Below are 16,773 nucleotides of genomic sequence, written 5' to 3'. Positions count from 1 at the left end.
ACGTTCAAGCATCTCAACATCTTTCTTAAACTGAGGGACCCAGAACTGGATACAGTACTCAAGGTGTGGCCTAACCAACACAGAGTTATTATCTACATATTACTAAGGTTTTTTTTTTTTTCATATAAACATCTACAAATAAATATGAAGTTGTTAGTTTTTAAAAAACATACTCCTTAAAGATGTAAGAAATCTAGTCAAGTTTAGGTTCTGTATGTCAAATATCAAAAGACATTCTGTGTTTTCTATGATAAACACATAATGTATCAAATTAAAATCTGATGCACTGTTTCGTATCACATATACCAAAAAATCCTGTCATTTATACAAGTACTATTCTCTACAAACTTTAACATCTAGCACAGAAATATGGGAGTAAATAGACTTAATTTTAGATAACATATGAAGAATGCAAAGCATGGATTAACTTCCTGCCACTTTTACTCGGTCTTCAAAAAGATCAGACAAATCAGTACCCTAAGCCATTGTCTGGAATACTGCAGTGAACATGACCTTTGATATTTATTTTGAGGGCAAGATCACACTACCCAATAGGTGAAGCCAAGGCTACTTCACCACAGGTGTTAAAGTGCAGTTTCAAAGGCTCTTGTCAGCTACTGTTGCACATAAATCTGAAATATTATATAGTTTTAACAGTTTTACAGATCTCAGATAAAATCAGCTATATTTGTAGAATTATACCTATGATAGCTGCTTACCAGCATAAGCAAGTAGTTCAGCCCTCAAAACCAATATATATTAAAATACAGCAAATTTCATTATCATGCTGTCCATAGATGACTGTTAGTACATAGAATCCTAGAATCTACCAGGTTGGAAGAGACCTCCAAATCATCCAGTCCAACCTAGCACCCAGCCCTAGCCAGTCAACTAGACCATGGCACTAAGTGCCTCATCCAGTCTTTTCTTGAACACCTCCAGGGACAGCAACTCCACCACCTTCCTGGGCAGCCCATTCCAATGCCAATCACTCTCTCTGTGAACAACTTCCTCCTAACATCCAGCCTATACCTCCCCTGGCACAGCTTGAGACTGTGTCCCCTTGTTCTGTTGCTGGTTGCCTGGGAGAAGAGAGCAACCCCCGCCTGGTTACAACCTCCCTTCAGGTAGATGTAGACAGCAATGAGGTCACCCCTGAGCCTCCTCTAGGCTAAACAACCCCAGCTCCCTCAGCCTCTCCTCTCAGGGCTGTGCTCCAGGCCCCTCAACAGCTTTGTCGCTCTTCTATGGACACGTTCCAGTACCTCAACATCTCTCTTAAACTGAGAGGCCCAGAACTGGACACAGCACTCAAGGTGTGGCCTGACCAGTGCTGAGTACAGGGGAAGAATAACCTCCCTTGCCCTACTGGCCACACTATTCCTGATCTAGGCCAGGATGCCATTGGCTCTCCTGGCCACCTGGACACACTGCTGGCTCATGTTCAGCCTGTTTGTTTCCATTGGCTCTTTGCTTTTGATAGGAATACAATCCCCTCTAAATAGCATCTGCTGTATGCATCTTCAGGGAAAAAAATCACTAACTAGTATAGCTACAGGTCTTGTCACTAAAACTTCTGATGTCTTTGATGAGTTTTAATGTGTGATGAGGTAACTCACTGGGAAATAATGTCACACATTGATCATGATCGATCATGAAAGCAAAAGCAGTTCACAATATAGTGAAAATGCAACAGGCATCTTGGTACATATGGGAAAAAAAGTGTTTCTCAACAAATAAGGATTGTAATTACTTGGATGTCATAAAAATTACCCCCATCTGAGATATCTCAGTACTTGGAGTGAAGGCCTCAGAGCACTTAAACAGAAATTCCAAGCTACATCTGAATCGATATGGAGTTTAAGAGGATAAGTAAAACCGACTCTTGAAGTCTTTCGTGTTACCTATTCTGTGTTACACTCTTGGGAACATCAAAATGACTGTGTGGCAGGTGTTCCCATGAATGCCTCATATGGGCAATTGTTTCACGTTATTCATTCCCAGTGAGTCATTCCGTGCAAACATGGAATGCAGTTCTTAATCCAAAGGTATTTTGGTGTCTTGGCAGCTTTGAATTTCACCAGCGACTATGACGTTTAAACCCATACTGTTAGCAGTGCCTCGGCAGGTGAACTCCCAAGCGGACAGCAGCAGACAAACTATAGCCGAGATGTTTTCCTCAGTCACAGAGGTTTTTTTTCTAGTAGCAACTTAGGTAGGTCTCAAGATTAACCACTTTTGAAATAGTTAATATATGAGCATGACTGTTGGGGCATTTAAAAGCTGGGAGGTATTCAAACTGTGCCTTTGGATGGTACACACAGTATATCACAGTATTATTAGGATTGGAAGAGACCTCACAGATCATCAAGTCCAACCCTTTACCACAGAGCTCAAGGCTAGACCATGGCACCAAGTGCCACGTCCAATCTTGCCTTGAACAGCTCCAGGGACAGCGACTCCACCACCTCCCCAGGCAGCCCATTCCAGTGTCCAATGACTCTCTCAGTGAAGAACTTGCTCCTCACCTCGAGCCTAAATCTCCCCTGGTGCAGCCTGAGGCTGTGTCCTCTCGTTCTGGTGCTGGCCACCTGAGAGAAGAGAGCAACCTCCCCCTGGCCACAACCTGAGGCTGTGTCCTCTCGTTCTGGTGCTAGCCACCTGAGAGAAGAGAGCAACCTCCCCCTGGCCACAACCACCTCTCAGGTAGTTGTAGACAGCAATAAGGTCACCCCTGAGCCTCCTCTTCTCCAGGAAAGAACTCAAAGAAGTGAGCAGTGTTCGTTAGCACCGAGGGCGGACGCCAGCAGGTAACCAGCTCCCTGTCTGAGCAAGAATCCCCACACGACCAGCGCGGGAAAGCACCAAGGCACCAAAGGAAACACGTGAAGCCCACAGCTATTTGCAGGGTACATCCCTGTGCCCAGACTTCCCCTCAAGGCGACTCTGACCTGCGTTCCGAGGCGGCCACAGCCACACACCGCGAAGCAGCCCCAGCGCCCCCCGCCACAGCCGCGCGCCCCCCGCCGCAGCCAATCCCCGGCCTCCGCGTGCGCCTGCGGGAGCGGCGGGAGGCGCCCCGGTGTGGGCAGGGCCCGCAGCCACCGCCGGAGCCTGCAGCCCCGCCGCCGGGGGCCGGGGAAAGCCCGTGGAGACGCCTTCGGGCCAGGGCCAGAACACGAAGGAGAGCCTTTGTCCTCCACGGCAAGGGAGAGGAGAGCGTGCAGCTAGCCCCTGCCTTTCGTCCCCAGGCGTTGTTCACAGCTGCAGGGTGAACGCACTCGGAGGAGTTAAAGGCCGTTTTTATTGCTGTGAGGGGCTGAACTCGGCCGCTAACACAAAGGCTCTCAAGTCAGGGCATAGAACAGGCTCGTCTGCCATGCCAGCAGGAGTTACCAGGACCGTGTAGCACTGTATGCACAGGTGCCGTTTCACTTCCCAGCAAGAGCAGAAGTCACTTTAGCCACACCAAAGTAGGTACTCATTCTGCAGGACTAGACCACGCTTATAGACCCTCCAAAGAACTGGTTAAATGAATTTAACAACAGGTCTAGCTCTGTTAGCCTTAAAATAACTAAGTTTTACATTAGATTAGTCCCAACCTCACTCCTTTTTCTAGGAAAGTTTGATAGACAGCTTTGGGCTCAGCCATTCTGGTAAGTGTTCATTTGCTTACCTTGAACCACATCTTGTATATAAGATATAAATGGTCCTACATTAACCTACTGAGATAAATTGTACTGTAAATATTAAGCAAAAGTGATCAAACTAAGCATCACTTTAACAGCTTCAGTAAGATTCATGGCACTTAAATATTAAAATAGCTACTGTCCTGGGTCTTATTTCAGGATTTAATAGTAAGAAAACAACAGATTTATGAAAGAAGCCTAACTGCAAAAGAAAGTTCACTTCTCCAGGCATATAACTTTCCCTTCTGACTCATGTTATGCAGCCCTGGGCCTTGATTTTTGTTACTGTTCACTTTAAGCAGCTCAGAGCGTGTTTACTTGAGGACACAAGCCTTTAATAGTTTAGTCTTTACAGATATGTAACTCTGCTAGGTAATAGCTCCTTATCCAAACAGTTTACTCTGAAGTTCCAGGCTTTATTACAAGCCACCTTTAACCATGAAGCTAAACAGCAGACATGGCTTTAATGTAACTTAAGGCCACGGTCACATGCTTTGAGTTATACAGTATGCACATAATCATTTGGAATACAAAGATCAAAGCCAAGGCTGAGATCATCCATATACTTGATTGTAGTGCTGCCCTTTTGATCCTAATCATATGACTTCAATAGATCACAGAATGTTAGAGGCTAAAAGGGACCTCAAACTATCATCTAGTCCAACTCCCATGCCAGAATTGGATTCCCTATACCAGATCACACAAATGCATCGAGGTGGGTCTTGAATATCTCCAGAGAGGGCTAACTGGCACATTCTCATTTCCATTCCATGTAGTGCAAGACAGTAGGGTTAATGCTATACATCCAAGGAAGCTTGCCTTTCAGAAGGCCCCATCTTCCACTTTTTACAGTGTTCAAACTGAATGTTGACTCCCCCACATCTGTCAAACAGTCATAGTTGCAATCAAAGTAGATGCAAAAAGAAGTTGACAGTGTGTGAAAATACACCCAGCTCTTGCCAGTCACATTTATGGTTCATGTTCTGGACACTGTAGTATTGCTTACATCTGACAAACAACATGGACACAAACCATGTTCCTTTGCTTAGTAGGAGAGTCATGAAGAGTATAGACAGTGCTTTATTAGTGCAAAACTACGTGTTGGTACCTCCATTCCAATGCTGGTGTCAAGGGCCTGAGGAATTGAGCTATCTCTGCAGCCAGCTCAGTAGACACAGCTTTCAAAAGTGCAGCTTGCGCTGCCTTCAGGTCTTCTGGTGACAACAGAAGAAGAGTAGACAGTATGCTTTTTCCACAAGTTTAATAGAGTTACAAAAGGATACCACTGCTCTATATGCAATACATGGCTAACCACATACACAGCATTGTCACTAAAGTCAACAGGACTTGATATACAGATACTGATCATTTAGATTTTCTATGAAGGTACTGTCAACAGGACAAACTTTCCTTCAAGTAAAAAAGTTACTGTTTATACCTACAGCATGAATCCTTGACTTGGATGCAGTGACTTAGTCAAAGTTCAGTAACTGATGCTTGTTCGTTATGTAAGGCATACTAGTTTCCATTCAAGACTAGAAGTTTATTTCTGCTTGGCAAAATACTCTTTACTTTTCTGAACATCAGGCTTGATTGTGTCACTGCCAGGCTTCCAGCCAGCTGGGCACACTGCAATGAAAAATGTTTAAATCTTAACATATGCTCCTACAGAGGATTTTTTTCCCACACATTAGAGCCAATTAGCAACAAACACAGACACCTTTGCAACATACAGAAGGTGCATTTTCACTAGGTAACAGCACCCAAGGAACCAGGTGTATGGCCAGAAAACACACACACCCCTCCCCACCCTGCTTAAAAACTTTACTGAAGCTTTACAGCAAGGTGACAGCTTGACCAACTACAGCAACCTGGGTCAGAAAGGGTTTTACAACTACTACAGTACTTCCCTCCTTGGATCCAGTTAAGCCTATGTTCTCCTTATCTCTAAATCAGCTCTAGTCCCATTCTCCAGTTTATTCTTCCTTCTCTCCACTAAACTGTCTTTAGTTCCTCCACATGGCTATCAAAAGGCCACTATGCAGCAGAGCTGAAATGCCTCAAAAAATGCTGAGCAGTATTTTTTGGACAGTCTTCCCTTGTCTACAGCTATGCAAGGCTTTGATGCTTGCTCCACACAAGACTGGCAAATTTAGCTACAACATTCTCAGCTTTGAGTGTTGCTACATATCTAAAGCAGGATAGACCAGAGTGAGGCAAGACTGCAGTCCTAATTCTGGAGGAAGCACTACTGTCATCTTTTGGCCACTCTAAGGCATAGTAAACCCTAGGCTTCATTTACAGGAAATGTGACTGTTCCACCAACAAGCATTAGGACTGTCTTCTCAGCAGACAGATTAGCATACAAGTTGAGAAGCACTGACTCTTTAGGCTACAATACAACAGTAGCTTGTTCTATTAAAATTTGTGATTGATTTACCAGTTCTGCAGCAAGTTAAATATGACCAGCAGCAACACATTAATGACAGGTGGAGACTAATAATACCTACCTAGCAATTTTCAGTTTCCATAACCTGGTTTAAACCTCTCATCTGCAGTGCCTTTAATGCCTGCAAAGGTTGCTAGCCTCAAGCAGTGCCTTTAATGCCTGCACAGGTTACTAGCCTCAAGCACCTTATTACTCTTGAACTGTGGACACAAAGACCTTCAATTTTCTCCTCACTATACATGGGTGCAAGTATCAGCAGCCTTTCTGTGAATTTAAATGCTTTATCTAACAGTTTATATAAAACACTGCATTAGAACTGATGGTCTCAACACACTGAATCTGAGAGCAGTCTGAATTTTGTTCACCCTTCCAGGCTATGTTATTGCATGCGCTTCACTTCTGCTTCAAGTTGAGACAATTGCTATGTGCTTAACAAGACATCTAGTACAAAACTGATTTAAGTGACACTTTGACAGCAGCAAGTATTCAGACTACTGAAATAGGATAAAGGTAGCACTGCACTACGGGATCTTCAAAAAAACAGCTTTAAAAACCAGCTGTGTTTGAAGAAGCACAATTACTTGCTGTGCACAGATCAATATATGTACTCTGTACCTTTCAGTAAATCTTGGTTTACCCTACCTAGTTAACACTGTTTTCTAGGTCAAAACCTCTTACCTTCTCCATGTTTATCTGTAAACTGGAAGGCCTGGACAAGCCTGAGGGTTTCATCAACAGAGCGTCCAACAGGAAGATCATTGATTGTTATCTGCCTCAAGATCCCCTTGTCATCAATTATGAACAGACCCCTAAGAAAATCCAAACAGCCCTGACGTTAAACACAGTTTTTCAAAGACTGATGAGACTGAAGCAAGTTTCAGTGCTTCAGGTTCTGTATTCTATTCTGGCAGTCACCTAGTTAGTGACTCTTTGTAAATATTAACACCTCCAGTCTATACACAGCTCTGAAACTTTAGCAGTAGAAAGCTGTAACTTTCAGCAGAAACTAGAAGAATGAAGAGTTAAGTCAAAATATCAATCCAGGAAGACAACGCTTCCTGTGTTAAGGATACTAGTGAAAAAAACACCACACACAACAAAAACACCCACCAGAAAATGGAAGAGAAACCCAGGGAAAAGCAGTGAATTGAAGAAAAGTGTTCTCAGAGTCAAAGAAAACCCCAGCAATGGCTCAGTCCTCCAAAGTAATTTTAAGAGTTGCAGAAGTTCAGCTCCCTCAGCAACTTAAATTGAGCAGATGATTAGAAGATAAGGCTTAGGTTTAATTAAATCTGTACTTCAACCATTAAATATCTGTAATCCATACATAGGTCTTACGTTCCCAATGTTTACAGAAGCTCACCTCACACAAGGCTCCTGCACTGTGCAGATGCCAGGGGAAATAGCACACACTGATCTATCTTATCAACACCATGAGAAGCCTCAACATTAAGAGTCAAGTAGAATCTCACTTGAACACACTTGATACATGTAAAATAGCTTCAGCTTGCTGCAGGCATTCAAATGTACTCAAGCTCTGTGTTCATCTGACATGCCCCAGGTATTGCAGCACAGGACTTTCAACAAGTTGTGGCAGGCACACCCACTCCAATAAAAGCTGAACCTTTCAAACTGCTCAAAGCTGCAGGGTTTGAGGGTTGAGACATTGAGGAATAGGGAACCCTTTGATTAACAGAGAAGGCCCTCAGCCAATGAAACAGCTGGGTCAAGAGAGGTTTATGAACCTCTGACCAGATCAGATTTAACTAAAGTACAAAGTCCTGTCAAATTGAGATGGTCCCTTCAGAGCAGCAAGCAAGCAGTCAAGTAGTCTCTCCTTGACTCAGAACAGTGCCTAAGCTAACTCCTCCAAAGGCTGAGAGCACTTATCTTTAAGGCAAGTGATGTTTTAGGTCATCACCCCCAAGACTTAAGCTTGAGTTGTCTAGGTAATGTCATTTAATTCATTTAATTGCAATCTATAGTTTACTAATATCTGCTGGGAGTGCTAGACACTTTTGATTAGAATAAGGCATGTACTTGAACCTGAGATTTATCTCCTCTTGAGGCTCTGCAATACAAGTTTACCTTCTTGCATATTACCTGTATGCAATACCTTCATCCTCTTTCAGTACTCCATATTCTTTGGCAATGGCACGATTTGTGTCAGAAAGCAATGGGATTTTCATAGTACCCAAGCCACCTTGTTTCTTAGGAGTGTTGATCCTAAAAATAATAAGTTGACACATTAAAAATATGGACAGCTCACAATAAAGTATAACATACAACAGAAGTTGGCACCTTCTGCAATACTGCATTGTCTGCCATGAGTCAACAAAACAACAGAATGGTATGCTCAGTTCTGCTCAGAAGCACCTGGCATTGCTAATACTTTAAGTCCCTTTATTTGATACTTCAGTAGGCATGTCAATACATTCAAGAATCAGTTCCTGCAAGATCTGAGACCCAAGAGAACACGCTAGTAAGTTAAAAAGCTGATCCTTACCAGGCAAGGTGACAAAAGTGAGAGTCAACAGAAGCTCCAATTACTTCACAGTTAATTTTCTTGAATTCATCAGCTCTGTCACTGTATGCAATAATTTCAGTTGGACAGACAAATGTGAAGTCCAGGGGGTAGAAGAAAAAAACAACATATTTTCCTGAAAGAGTAAGATAACCAGTAAATCTCTTGTCTTTTTCAAAGCTGTCATATTCAACAGCAGCCATTCATATACTGACAGAGGCTAAAGAATAAATGGCAAGGTGCCTCTGTTTTAAGCCTTGCTATATAGGTGGTAAAACCATAAAGGACCTAGGGGATTTTCACTTCAGCCAATACCCTTTATAACACTCTTCAAGGCCACTCTAAAGCTGGTAGTGCAGAACCCTACCCTCCAAAGTCTCCAAAAATCAGACTGTCAAATTGGACAGGAATTGCTTGTCTCCTGGATCTACTCAGAGACCTGCCCAGAGTAGATCTTGTACCTGCACTAGGAGACCCTGCAGTTCACTGTTAAAAATGCAGAAATGGCACAGGTCCAAAAATATTATGAGCCAAGGAGACATTTTAATTGAGTAGGTGAATATTCTACACCCACTCACCACCCTCACGTGGCCTGAGGGCTGCAGCTTCATTAGAAATGTCTTTCTAAAGCTATTCATATTAATACTTCAGTACTTCAGGCTTTCCCTTCAATTTCAGTACAATTTTTGGTAAGGCAAATATTTTACTATTTTGCCAGTATTCTAGAGAAAAGAACTTGGTTAGAGAGGGGGAAAAAAATACATAAACACACACAAAAATCTACTCTCCATTAAGAGAAAGCCTACAGGTGAAGACTTAACTGTCCCACAGTCTGCAGATGTTATAACAACAACCACAATGACAAAGAACCCTGACGCAAGATTACAGTTTAGAGGAGTTTTATGCTAATGAGCAACAATTATCATAGCTGCAACATTCACCCACTCTGCTGACAGGTTCCTATCAGCTGACAGCCGTCACTGAGAACCACAGCCCAAGTTGGGTATTTCAGCCTTTTGCCAAGTGGTCATTATGACTTCAAAACTAAAACAAGATGCATTTTTAGATATCCTCCCCTGCTGCCTATGGCCAGGGGAGGATGTGCAATTAAAGAAGCATCCAAGTTTACCTTTATAGTCAGAGAGTTTGATGTCTTTGAATTGTCCATCTGGCATCACAGCCGTGGCAGTAAAGTTAGGGGCTGGTTTTCCAATGAAAGCATTTCCTGAAGACATCTTGATTTAGTCTGGATAAGAGTTAATAAGAAAACAGTTTAGATCATGATGCATTTGGACTTGAAAACAAAGCATTTACTTGAAGCACCTTATCAATTTGCACTGAACAAAGACAGTTTATCAGCACTTTGTCTTGCAGCACAATGCTTAAGAGTGAAATCAGTTTCAACTCTGTCACGTGGGTAGTTCAGTCAACACTATCTTTTTTTCCCCTAAAGTAGCACAGTAAGATGTTGTTCAACAGCCACAGCATAGATGCCACTATATAGGCTGCTAGCACTAGATCTTGCTCACTAGCCTCCTTATGATACCAAAACGGTTATCTTTTGCCAGCAAAAACTCCAAGTCCAGGAAAGGGATAGCCTAGAGTTCTAATAGTACCCACTAACTCCTCCTGTTCCACTCTTGGATGGGTTTAGTCTGAGTTATGTTTGATGAAAGGATCCTTGCTCAATTTTACAGAGGAATTTAAGATCTCAAACATGATCTTCCTCTTGACTCCAGACCAACTTCTCTTAATCCCCAGACAGTGTTCTGCATAACTACACTTCCAAACAATTAAACCTTGTTTTATTTGCAAAGTGACCCACAGTATATATGGCAATTACACTCCATCCTAACACTTAAAATTTCACCAAATCTTAAATCAGTCAGCCATGTTTTTAAATCCTTAGGTCCACTGAAAGAGGACACACAAGGACAAGAGAATTCCACTTCTAGCTGCTTGTCCTAGAAGCCAGTCATGTGCAATAATACACCCAGCTCAGTCTGAGCACAATGCATATCACTTTAGAATTCCAAAACACAACCTTTCAAATAGGTAACTTTATGAACGCTGTTTCTTCGGCTCACAAAACCTCCTTTAAAGTGATTTCACTCAAGTTGGCCTATACACTAGCTGCCCCGGGCAGAGCCCCTGAAAGGTTACTATGAGCATTGCTGAGAACCAAGGATTCTTCCAAGACCTGCCTGCAAGGCACTAAGTCCATTCAAAAAAAGACTGAGTGCATCTCATTTTTGTCTCCTTCCTCCATAGTGGCCACTTCCATTCTGAAGAACTAGCCATAAGCCAGTAAGCATTTAACTTTTGATCCAAGTTTAGTCTTTCTAGCAATGGTTTTTAACTCTAGAAGTTTCTCTCGCATACCCTGACAGTTTGTTGTCACTGATCAGCTACCTCTCAGTTTTCATTTTGAGAAGTGCCAACGTGTTCAGCATTCTGTCTTTTGCAGCAAACCTTTATCCCCATGCTCATCTAAAGGTTTAGTTTTCAAATGCACCAGACTCAAATTGTAAGATCAAAGGTGGCCCGAACTACAGAGCATTCACAGGACTGCACTGAAGCACTCTAGCAGAAAGACATGGATAATCCCTCTGGCCAAGCATCCCATGTCGCCATGACTGCAGCTGCAGCTCTCAAAGCAGCTTTTTAAGAGGGGTGGGGGACAGCCATTGCACAGTATTTATTTGAGATGCCTCCAACTACTGAGCAAGAGATGTTGTGCCTGGAGTGCACGACCACACGTTTTCTCACTAAATTGCGTTCTGACCCATTACTTAAGCTCAAGGTCATACTTTCGCTCAGCAGCATGCCAGCCCTCCTACACTTGTTCCATTAGCCACTGCCTGGAGTATTTTACCAGGTATTCCATGCCAAATAAAAGCTGGTAGACTGTTCTTTGCTAGTTCCCCTTTCTAAAACTACAAGTTATTGCCCCTTTTTCTGGTCATATGAAAGTCTTTAATATTGGCAGAATTCAGCTGCCTTGTACTGCAGCATCTGCTTTCTTCGGAAACCTGCCAACATTTCTGCCTTTTTTTCCTCGCTGTGCTCTGGTTGGATTTTTAGCCACATCACTTCCTAACTAACAGGAGGACAGACCACAGCCTCAATGTGATTTCCTTTCATTCGAGAGAAAAGGAGAACGGGCACTGCAGATCAAGTGCATTTGAATCAGGTCAGAACAGCTCTCTGTTGTTCACAGCCACATGGCCTCCTTTATTTTCACACTCCAATTACAACTAGCTACACCTTCACTCTTCGCTAGCAATTCATAGCTTTAGGACACCTTGAGCAAAAGCGAAAGGTCACTTCGAAATACACCATCAGCCTTCCCACCTGTCACAAAAACGCGGTTTAGTTGCTGCGCTGCGGTCAGAACACAGCAATATTGCCACTGCTCTCTTCGGTCGCAGTACACCGCAGACGGCTACACACAAACCACGGAACACCTTTTATAGCCCAAAATGCTCCGAGGAAGAGACCAGCGCATCCATCCACCTGTGCAAAAGGCCCCCGCACTGCTCGGCAGTGGGGGCACCTGTACCCCTGCACGCTCCCGCCAAACTGAATCTCTCACGAAGCCGAATCTACCATTTTATGTTACTTGTAAGGACAGCGAAGCGGGACGCCGCCCCGCTCACCCATCGTCCACCACTGAGACAAGGCCTGCGGCCTCGCAGGGCTGCGGGGGCACGGTAAGCCCGCACCGCTCCCGGCAGCCAAGCTGCACAGCCGCCCCCCCCCTTCCCGCAGATCACCCCGCGGCCCCTCCCTGCGCGGCACGGCCGGGAGAGCCGATAAAGGCCTGAGCGCAGGGACCAGTTATCGCTCCCCGCCACCCTAAAAACAAAGAATAACTAAACAAGGGAGAAAAGCGGCAGCCTCCCCAGGGTGCTTCTGTGGGAAAGTGGGATGCAGAGAGCAAAAGCTCGCCCCACGCTTCGCTCAAGGGACCACCCGCGCAGAGGGGGAGGGGACAACAAAACACACAACATAAATCGGTGAGGAGGGGCGGGGGGGGGGGGGGGAAAGGCAGCAAACCCGCAATGCGCAAAATCCTATGCAAACACCATCCCCATGCCGCTCCACCACAAATGCGCTCCTACGGCTCTTCTCCCGTCCCTTCCCCCCCCGCGCCCAACTCTCCCCACCCCGCACTTACACAGATGCAAGCACACACCACAACGGCAGAACGCACCAACTGCGGCAGCCTTTCCGCGCCGCCCCCTTTATAGCCGCTCCGCTCTCGCGAGGAGACGGCGCGGGAGCTCGGGGTCGCCACCGCCCCCCGCCGCCGCCTGCCAGGGCAGCGTGACTCGGCACATCTGCGGCGGGCCTCGCCGCTCCCGCGATAGCGGGGAGGCTCCGCTTATCGCTGCAGGGACACGGCCCGGGCTGTGTGTAGCGGCAGAAGAGCGTGAACAGATGGGAAAAACTCTATAGATTCGGTCCGAGGGGATGTTGTGGAAATACCTATTCTGATGGCTGTAAGCAACGGGAAGGGGATTCGGTTGTCTTGTTGCAAGAAGAAATCACGGGGGTTTTAATGCCTTGGTATAAGTCATCAAAGAGGCAGAGGGTTTTGAGGCAAAGAGGTGAACGGCCTGTCATTAGGAGAGCGGGAGTTGGACATTGGCTTCAATAAAATCAGACCTGTTAAGAAACCAATGGCCGTATGCAGTGCGAGCCAGTTGGGGCATCTCCATTCTGTAGCTCTGCAGTACCAACTACCTCCTGAACCCGACAGTCATTCCCTGCGCTTTCATTGATTCTTTATGATTCTTCTCTGACAGCGGGGAGACCAAGCCAAGTCATGCAACTCAACAATAAAAATGACAGCTAAACTAAGCGTTAACCTTTAAGATCGGGAGTAGGATGGAAACGCTGACTAGCAGCTTCTCAGTGTTTGTATCCAAGGCCAATGTGAAGCAGCATGGTACTTTTTTGAGGATTAAACACAGGATTTAAATAGAAAAGCTTTGTTAGATAATGAATACCAATAGCCATTAAGGATATATCAATGACAGAAATTGTTTGCTTTAGTGAAACATGATAAAAATCTTTGCCAACTGATTTTTGTCTGCTTTGCAGTTTACACTTGGGTTTCTTAACGCCTGTTAATTATAAATTGTAATTAAGCAAATATAGGATTAACAAACTTTAAATGTTTACAATCCACTTCACTGTGTAGTGTTGCTGGGTGACTATGTCCATGTGATGGTTTACCCAAGAGATACCTGGTTTCATTCCTATATTACTCCTTAACAATTGCAAAATAAAGTATATATGTATTTGGGGGAAAAAAATCTGTGCTCAGCTCGATGGTGTTCTTTCTGTTACAGCATGCTTAATCTTCTACAGAAACAGTTTGTTACTTTCTTAACATGAGTGTTGTGAGGATATGAGGTCTGTGAGTTGACACATATATGCCTACCTCTCAAGCCATGAACCTGTGAACAAATTAACCCCTGAAAGATCAGGCAGTCCTAATTAAAACCTGTAGAACAATGTAGTCTTTCTGCAACTCTGGTATGTTTACCGATAGACAAAGCAGTAATAACTTTCTCATGATTTCAGACTCCTTTAAAGCTTGTTATGCTCATTTCTCATGCTTCAGATACGTAATACACCCCTTTTGCATAGCTGCTGCAATGCAGTTCAAAGTTTGTGCCTTAAGCATTGCATTTCCATTCATATGTCCATGGCCTCATTGTTTTTGATTAGTTTCTCAACTGTCCTTTCCAAATATCAGTTTCCAGAGTGTAATGCTCTGCTAAAACAGCTGCCAGACAGGATCAGCTTGTACCCGATTAGCACAGAGCCCCAGTGTAGACTTCTTTACACGTATCCATGCAGCTATGACCACAATAAGTAGTTTATGCATTAACGAGGGGAGATGGCCTTGTAGTGCCACAGCACTGAAAGTATCCAAGGATTCACAAATTGGTAACCATGCCAGATTTTACATGTATCCTACTGATCACAATATCCCCTGCATACCTTGGTTGGGAATGGGTCTCCATTGTGAAAAAAACAAACGCCTGCAGAGTGTAAAAACAAAGAAACAGGTCCTATTTCTGAACACTACCACTTGTTTGGTTTTCCATGCATGTTATCAGAAGAGGATTTGGGAATTTTACCTAAGTGTATCCAGGACTTCTATAGAGTAAGGTGACTGTGACTGAAACAGCAGTGTGAACTGGGTTTGAGCAAGCCTGGACACGCACCTTGAGCATACACACATCAATTCTGCAGCAGAGAGGATCTGTGCATGCCCTCTGAAGACAACACTTTAGGACATTATCACTCTTCTTCTGCAGAGATGAACTTTGCACATGCAGAAAGCCTTCCAAATCCTGGACTTACTGTACACACATGGTACCACCAGAGGCACAGTAAAACCCTGGCCATGTGGGGACATTATAATATAAGAGATGCAAAAGGAAACTGAAAATTCAACAACTGACATGTTCACAAGCCGCAGGGCAATTATGAACAAGCAGATGGTGCATGATAGTTTTGATGAAAACAATTGCATACTATTAAATATACAATGCACATAATTGCTTTCCTTGTTTTACTCAAGCAAAGACTGCAATTCTGGTTTAAAATGTTTTGTATTACCTCTTCCTTCTCTGCATGAATATATTTTTTAAAGTAACAAACTTTATTACTGTATGTTTGGATAATCCCTGCCTTTTGATGACAAATGTTTCAGCCATCTTTATCTTTTCTCTTTTTCTCCTTATTACATTATTAGAGGCTGAGGTTTGTTAATGTTTTCACATAACTCAGGTATCATCTATTTTCAAGTAGAGTTGTGATTGACACGGTCTCCACAAACACAAATCAAATCCTTTAGTGATTTCTCCCCCTGTATTCCTTCCTCTTCTCAATTTTCTATTTCCTGTTGTCTTGTGCTCGCACTCTTGTGATAGAGAATAATGTGTTTTGTTCACTAAAAATAGGATAACAGGAGGTTTTTAGTAAGTTTTGAGTTCCAGAAGCCCAGGCCAGAGGTCTACAGTACCTGAGAGGATTTCCCGCCTTTCTCACAAGCGATCACCAGGGGGTAGAAGAAGACCCCTCAGCGACAGCAACACACATGCGCAGAGTACTTGTTTAACTAAAGAGGGACCTGTCGTCGGCAGTGAGCCGACTATAAAAGGGGAGGACCGGAACCGGCTCGGCGACGACAGTGGGAGGAGCGGGGACTCCTAGTCGTCCAGCGCTGATTCTTACCTCTTATCCTGCTTGCTCGTTGTAATTAATAAAATTCTAATTGGACTTTAAGACTTTTGTCTTCGAAATTTATCACACTCTCTTGCCACTTTTCTGTATTTTGTCAAAATGGGCTGCACGCAGCCAAGTCTGACCACGTTAATATGCCCGAGAGATAAATTAACCTTTGTGCCTTTGAGCCTCCTGAGCAGTTCAAGTCTGAATGGCAAGACTCTGCAACAGAATTATTTCTGGAAATGTACGCTCTCAACAGAGCCTGCTGGGTATATATTTTGCCCTGTTTTTTATCTCACCGTTTTCAACATCTGAATGTCTACACATTAGGTACAAAAATGGAAGTAGAAGTGAAAACTGGTTAAGCTTACACATACAGTCCCATAAACCTAGGCAGGGGGAGTTCCTCAGTCACAGGCCAAAGTCTGCTCCTGTTGAAGCTAAAGTAGCGGGGTTATACCTATCCCAAAGGAAGCACTCTACTAAAACCAGTCTGCTTTAATCTTACTTTCAACTTGCACAAATAAGCAGAAACAAGAAGAGCCTTAGTCCTCTCGGAAGTGTTGTCTCTTTGTGTACCTTTTTCCACCAAAGGTGAAGGAAAATGAAGACGACTGGCTCTGGACTTTCCCTGCATTCCCATTACTTAAAGATGTGAATAGAACTGAGGAAATTCCATCTTCCTGCCAGTAAAAACAACTTCACGAGGCCAAGACAAATAACACACAGGGAAGGTCTTAGGTAAGCACACACAGTTCGCAGTCTGTATTTGCTAGCTTTGCAATTTCCCTCTCCGTGGCCTAAATCACCAGATGTATCACTCCGGCACTCACGGCCAGATAGGCGAGCCCGGACTG

The 16,773-nt window shown here is 43.9% G+C and overlaps 1 protein-coding gene across 1 annotated transcript; it reads right to left on the bottom strand.

The window, feature by feature from the left end:
• Nucleotides 1-4,933: 4,933 nt before the first annotated feature.
• Nucleotides 4,934-12,939, bottom strand: PRDX1 (peroxiredoxin 1). The gene is made up of 6 exons (XM_064147672.1): nt 12,843-12,939; nt 9,792-9,908; nt 8,645-8,798; nt 8,242-8,364; nt 6,817-6,947; nt 4,934-5,318 (listed from the first exon to the last, which is right to left on the bottom strand). The coding sequence occupies exons 2-6, from the start codon at nt 9,895-9,897 to the stop codon at nt 5,233-5,235; spliced, it is 600 nt and encodes a 199-aa protein (XP_064003742.1). The 5' UTR covers nt 9,898-9,908; nt 12,843-12,939; the 3' UTR covers nt 4,934-5,232.
• Between the last annotated feature and the right edge of the window lie 3,834 nt (nt 12,940-16,773).

The sequence above is a fragment of the Pogoniulus pusillus genome, chromosome 8, assembly GCF_015220805.1.
Source record: "Pogoniulus pusillus isolate bPogPus1 chromosome 8, bPogPus1.pri, whole genome shotgun sequence".
Classification (NCBI taxonomy): Eukaryota; Metazoa; Chordata; class Aves; order Piciformes; family Lybiidae; genus Pogoniulus; species Pogoniulus pusillus.
This window is presented reverse-complemented; position numbering and strand designations above follow the sequence as displayed.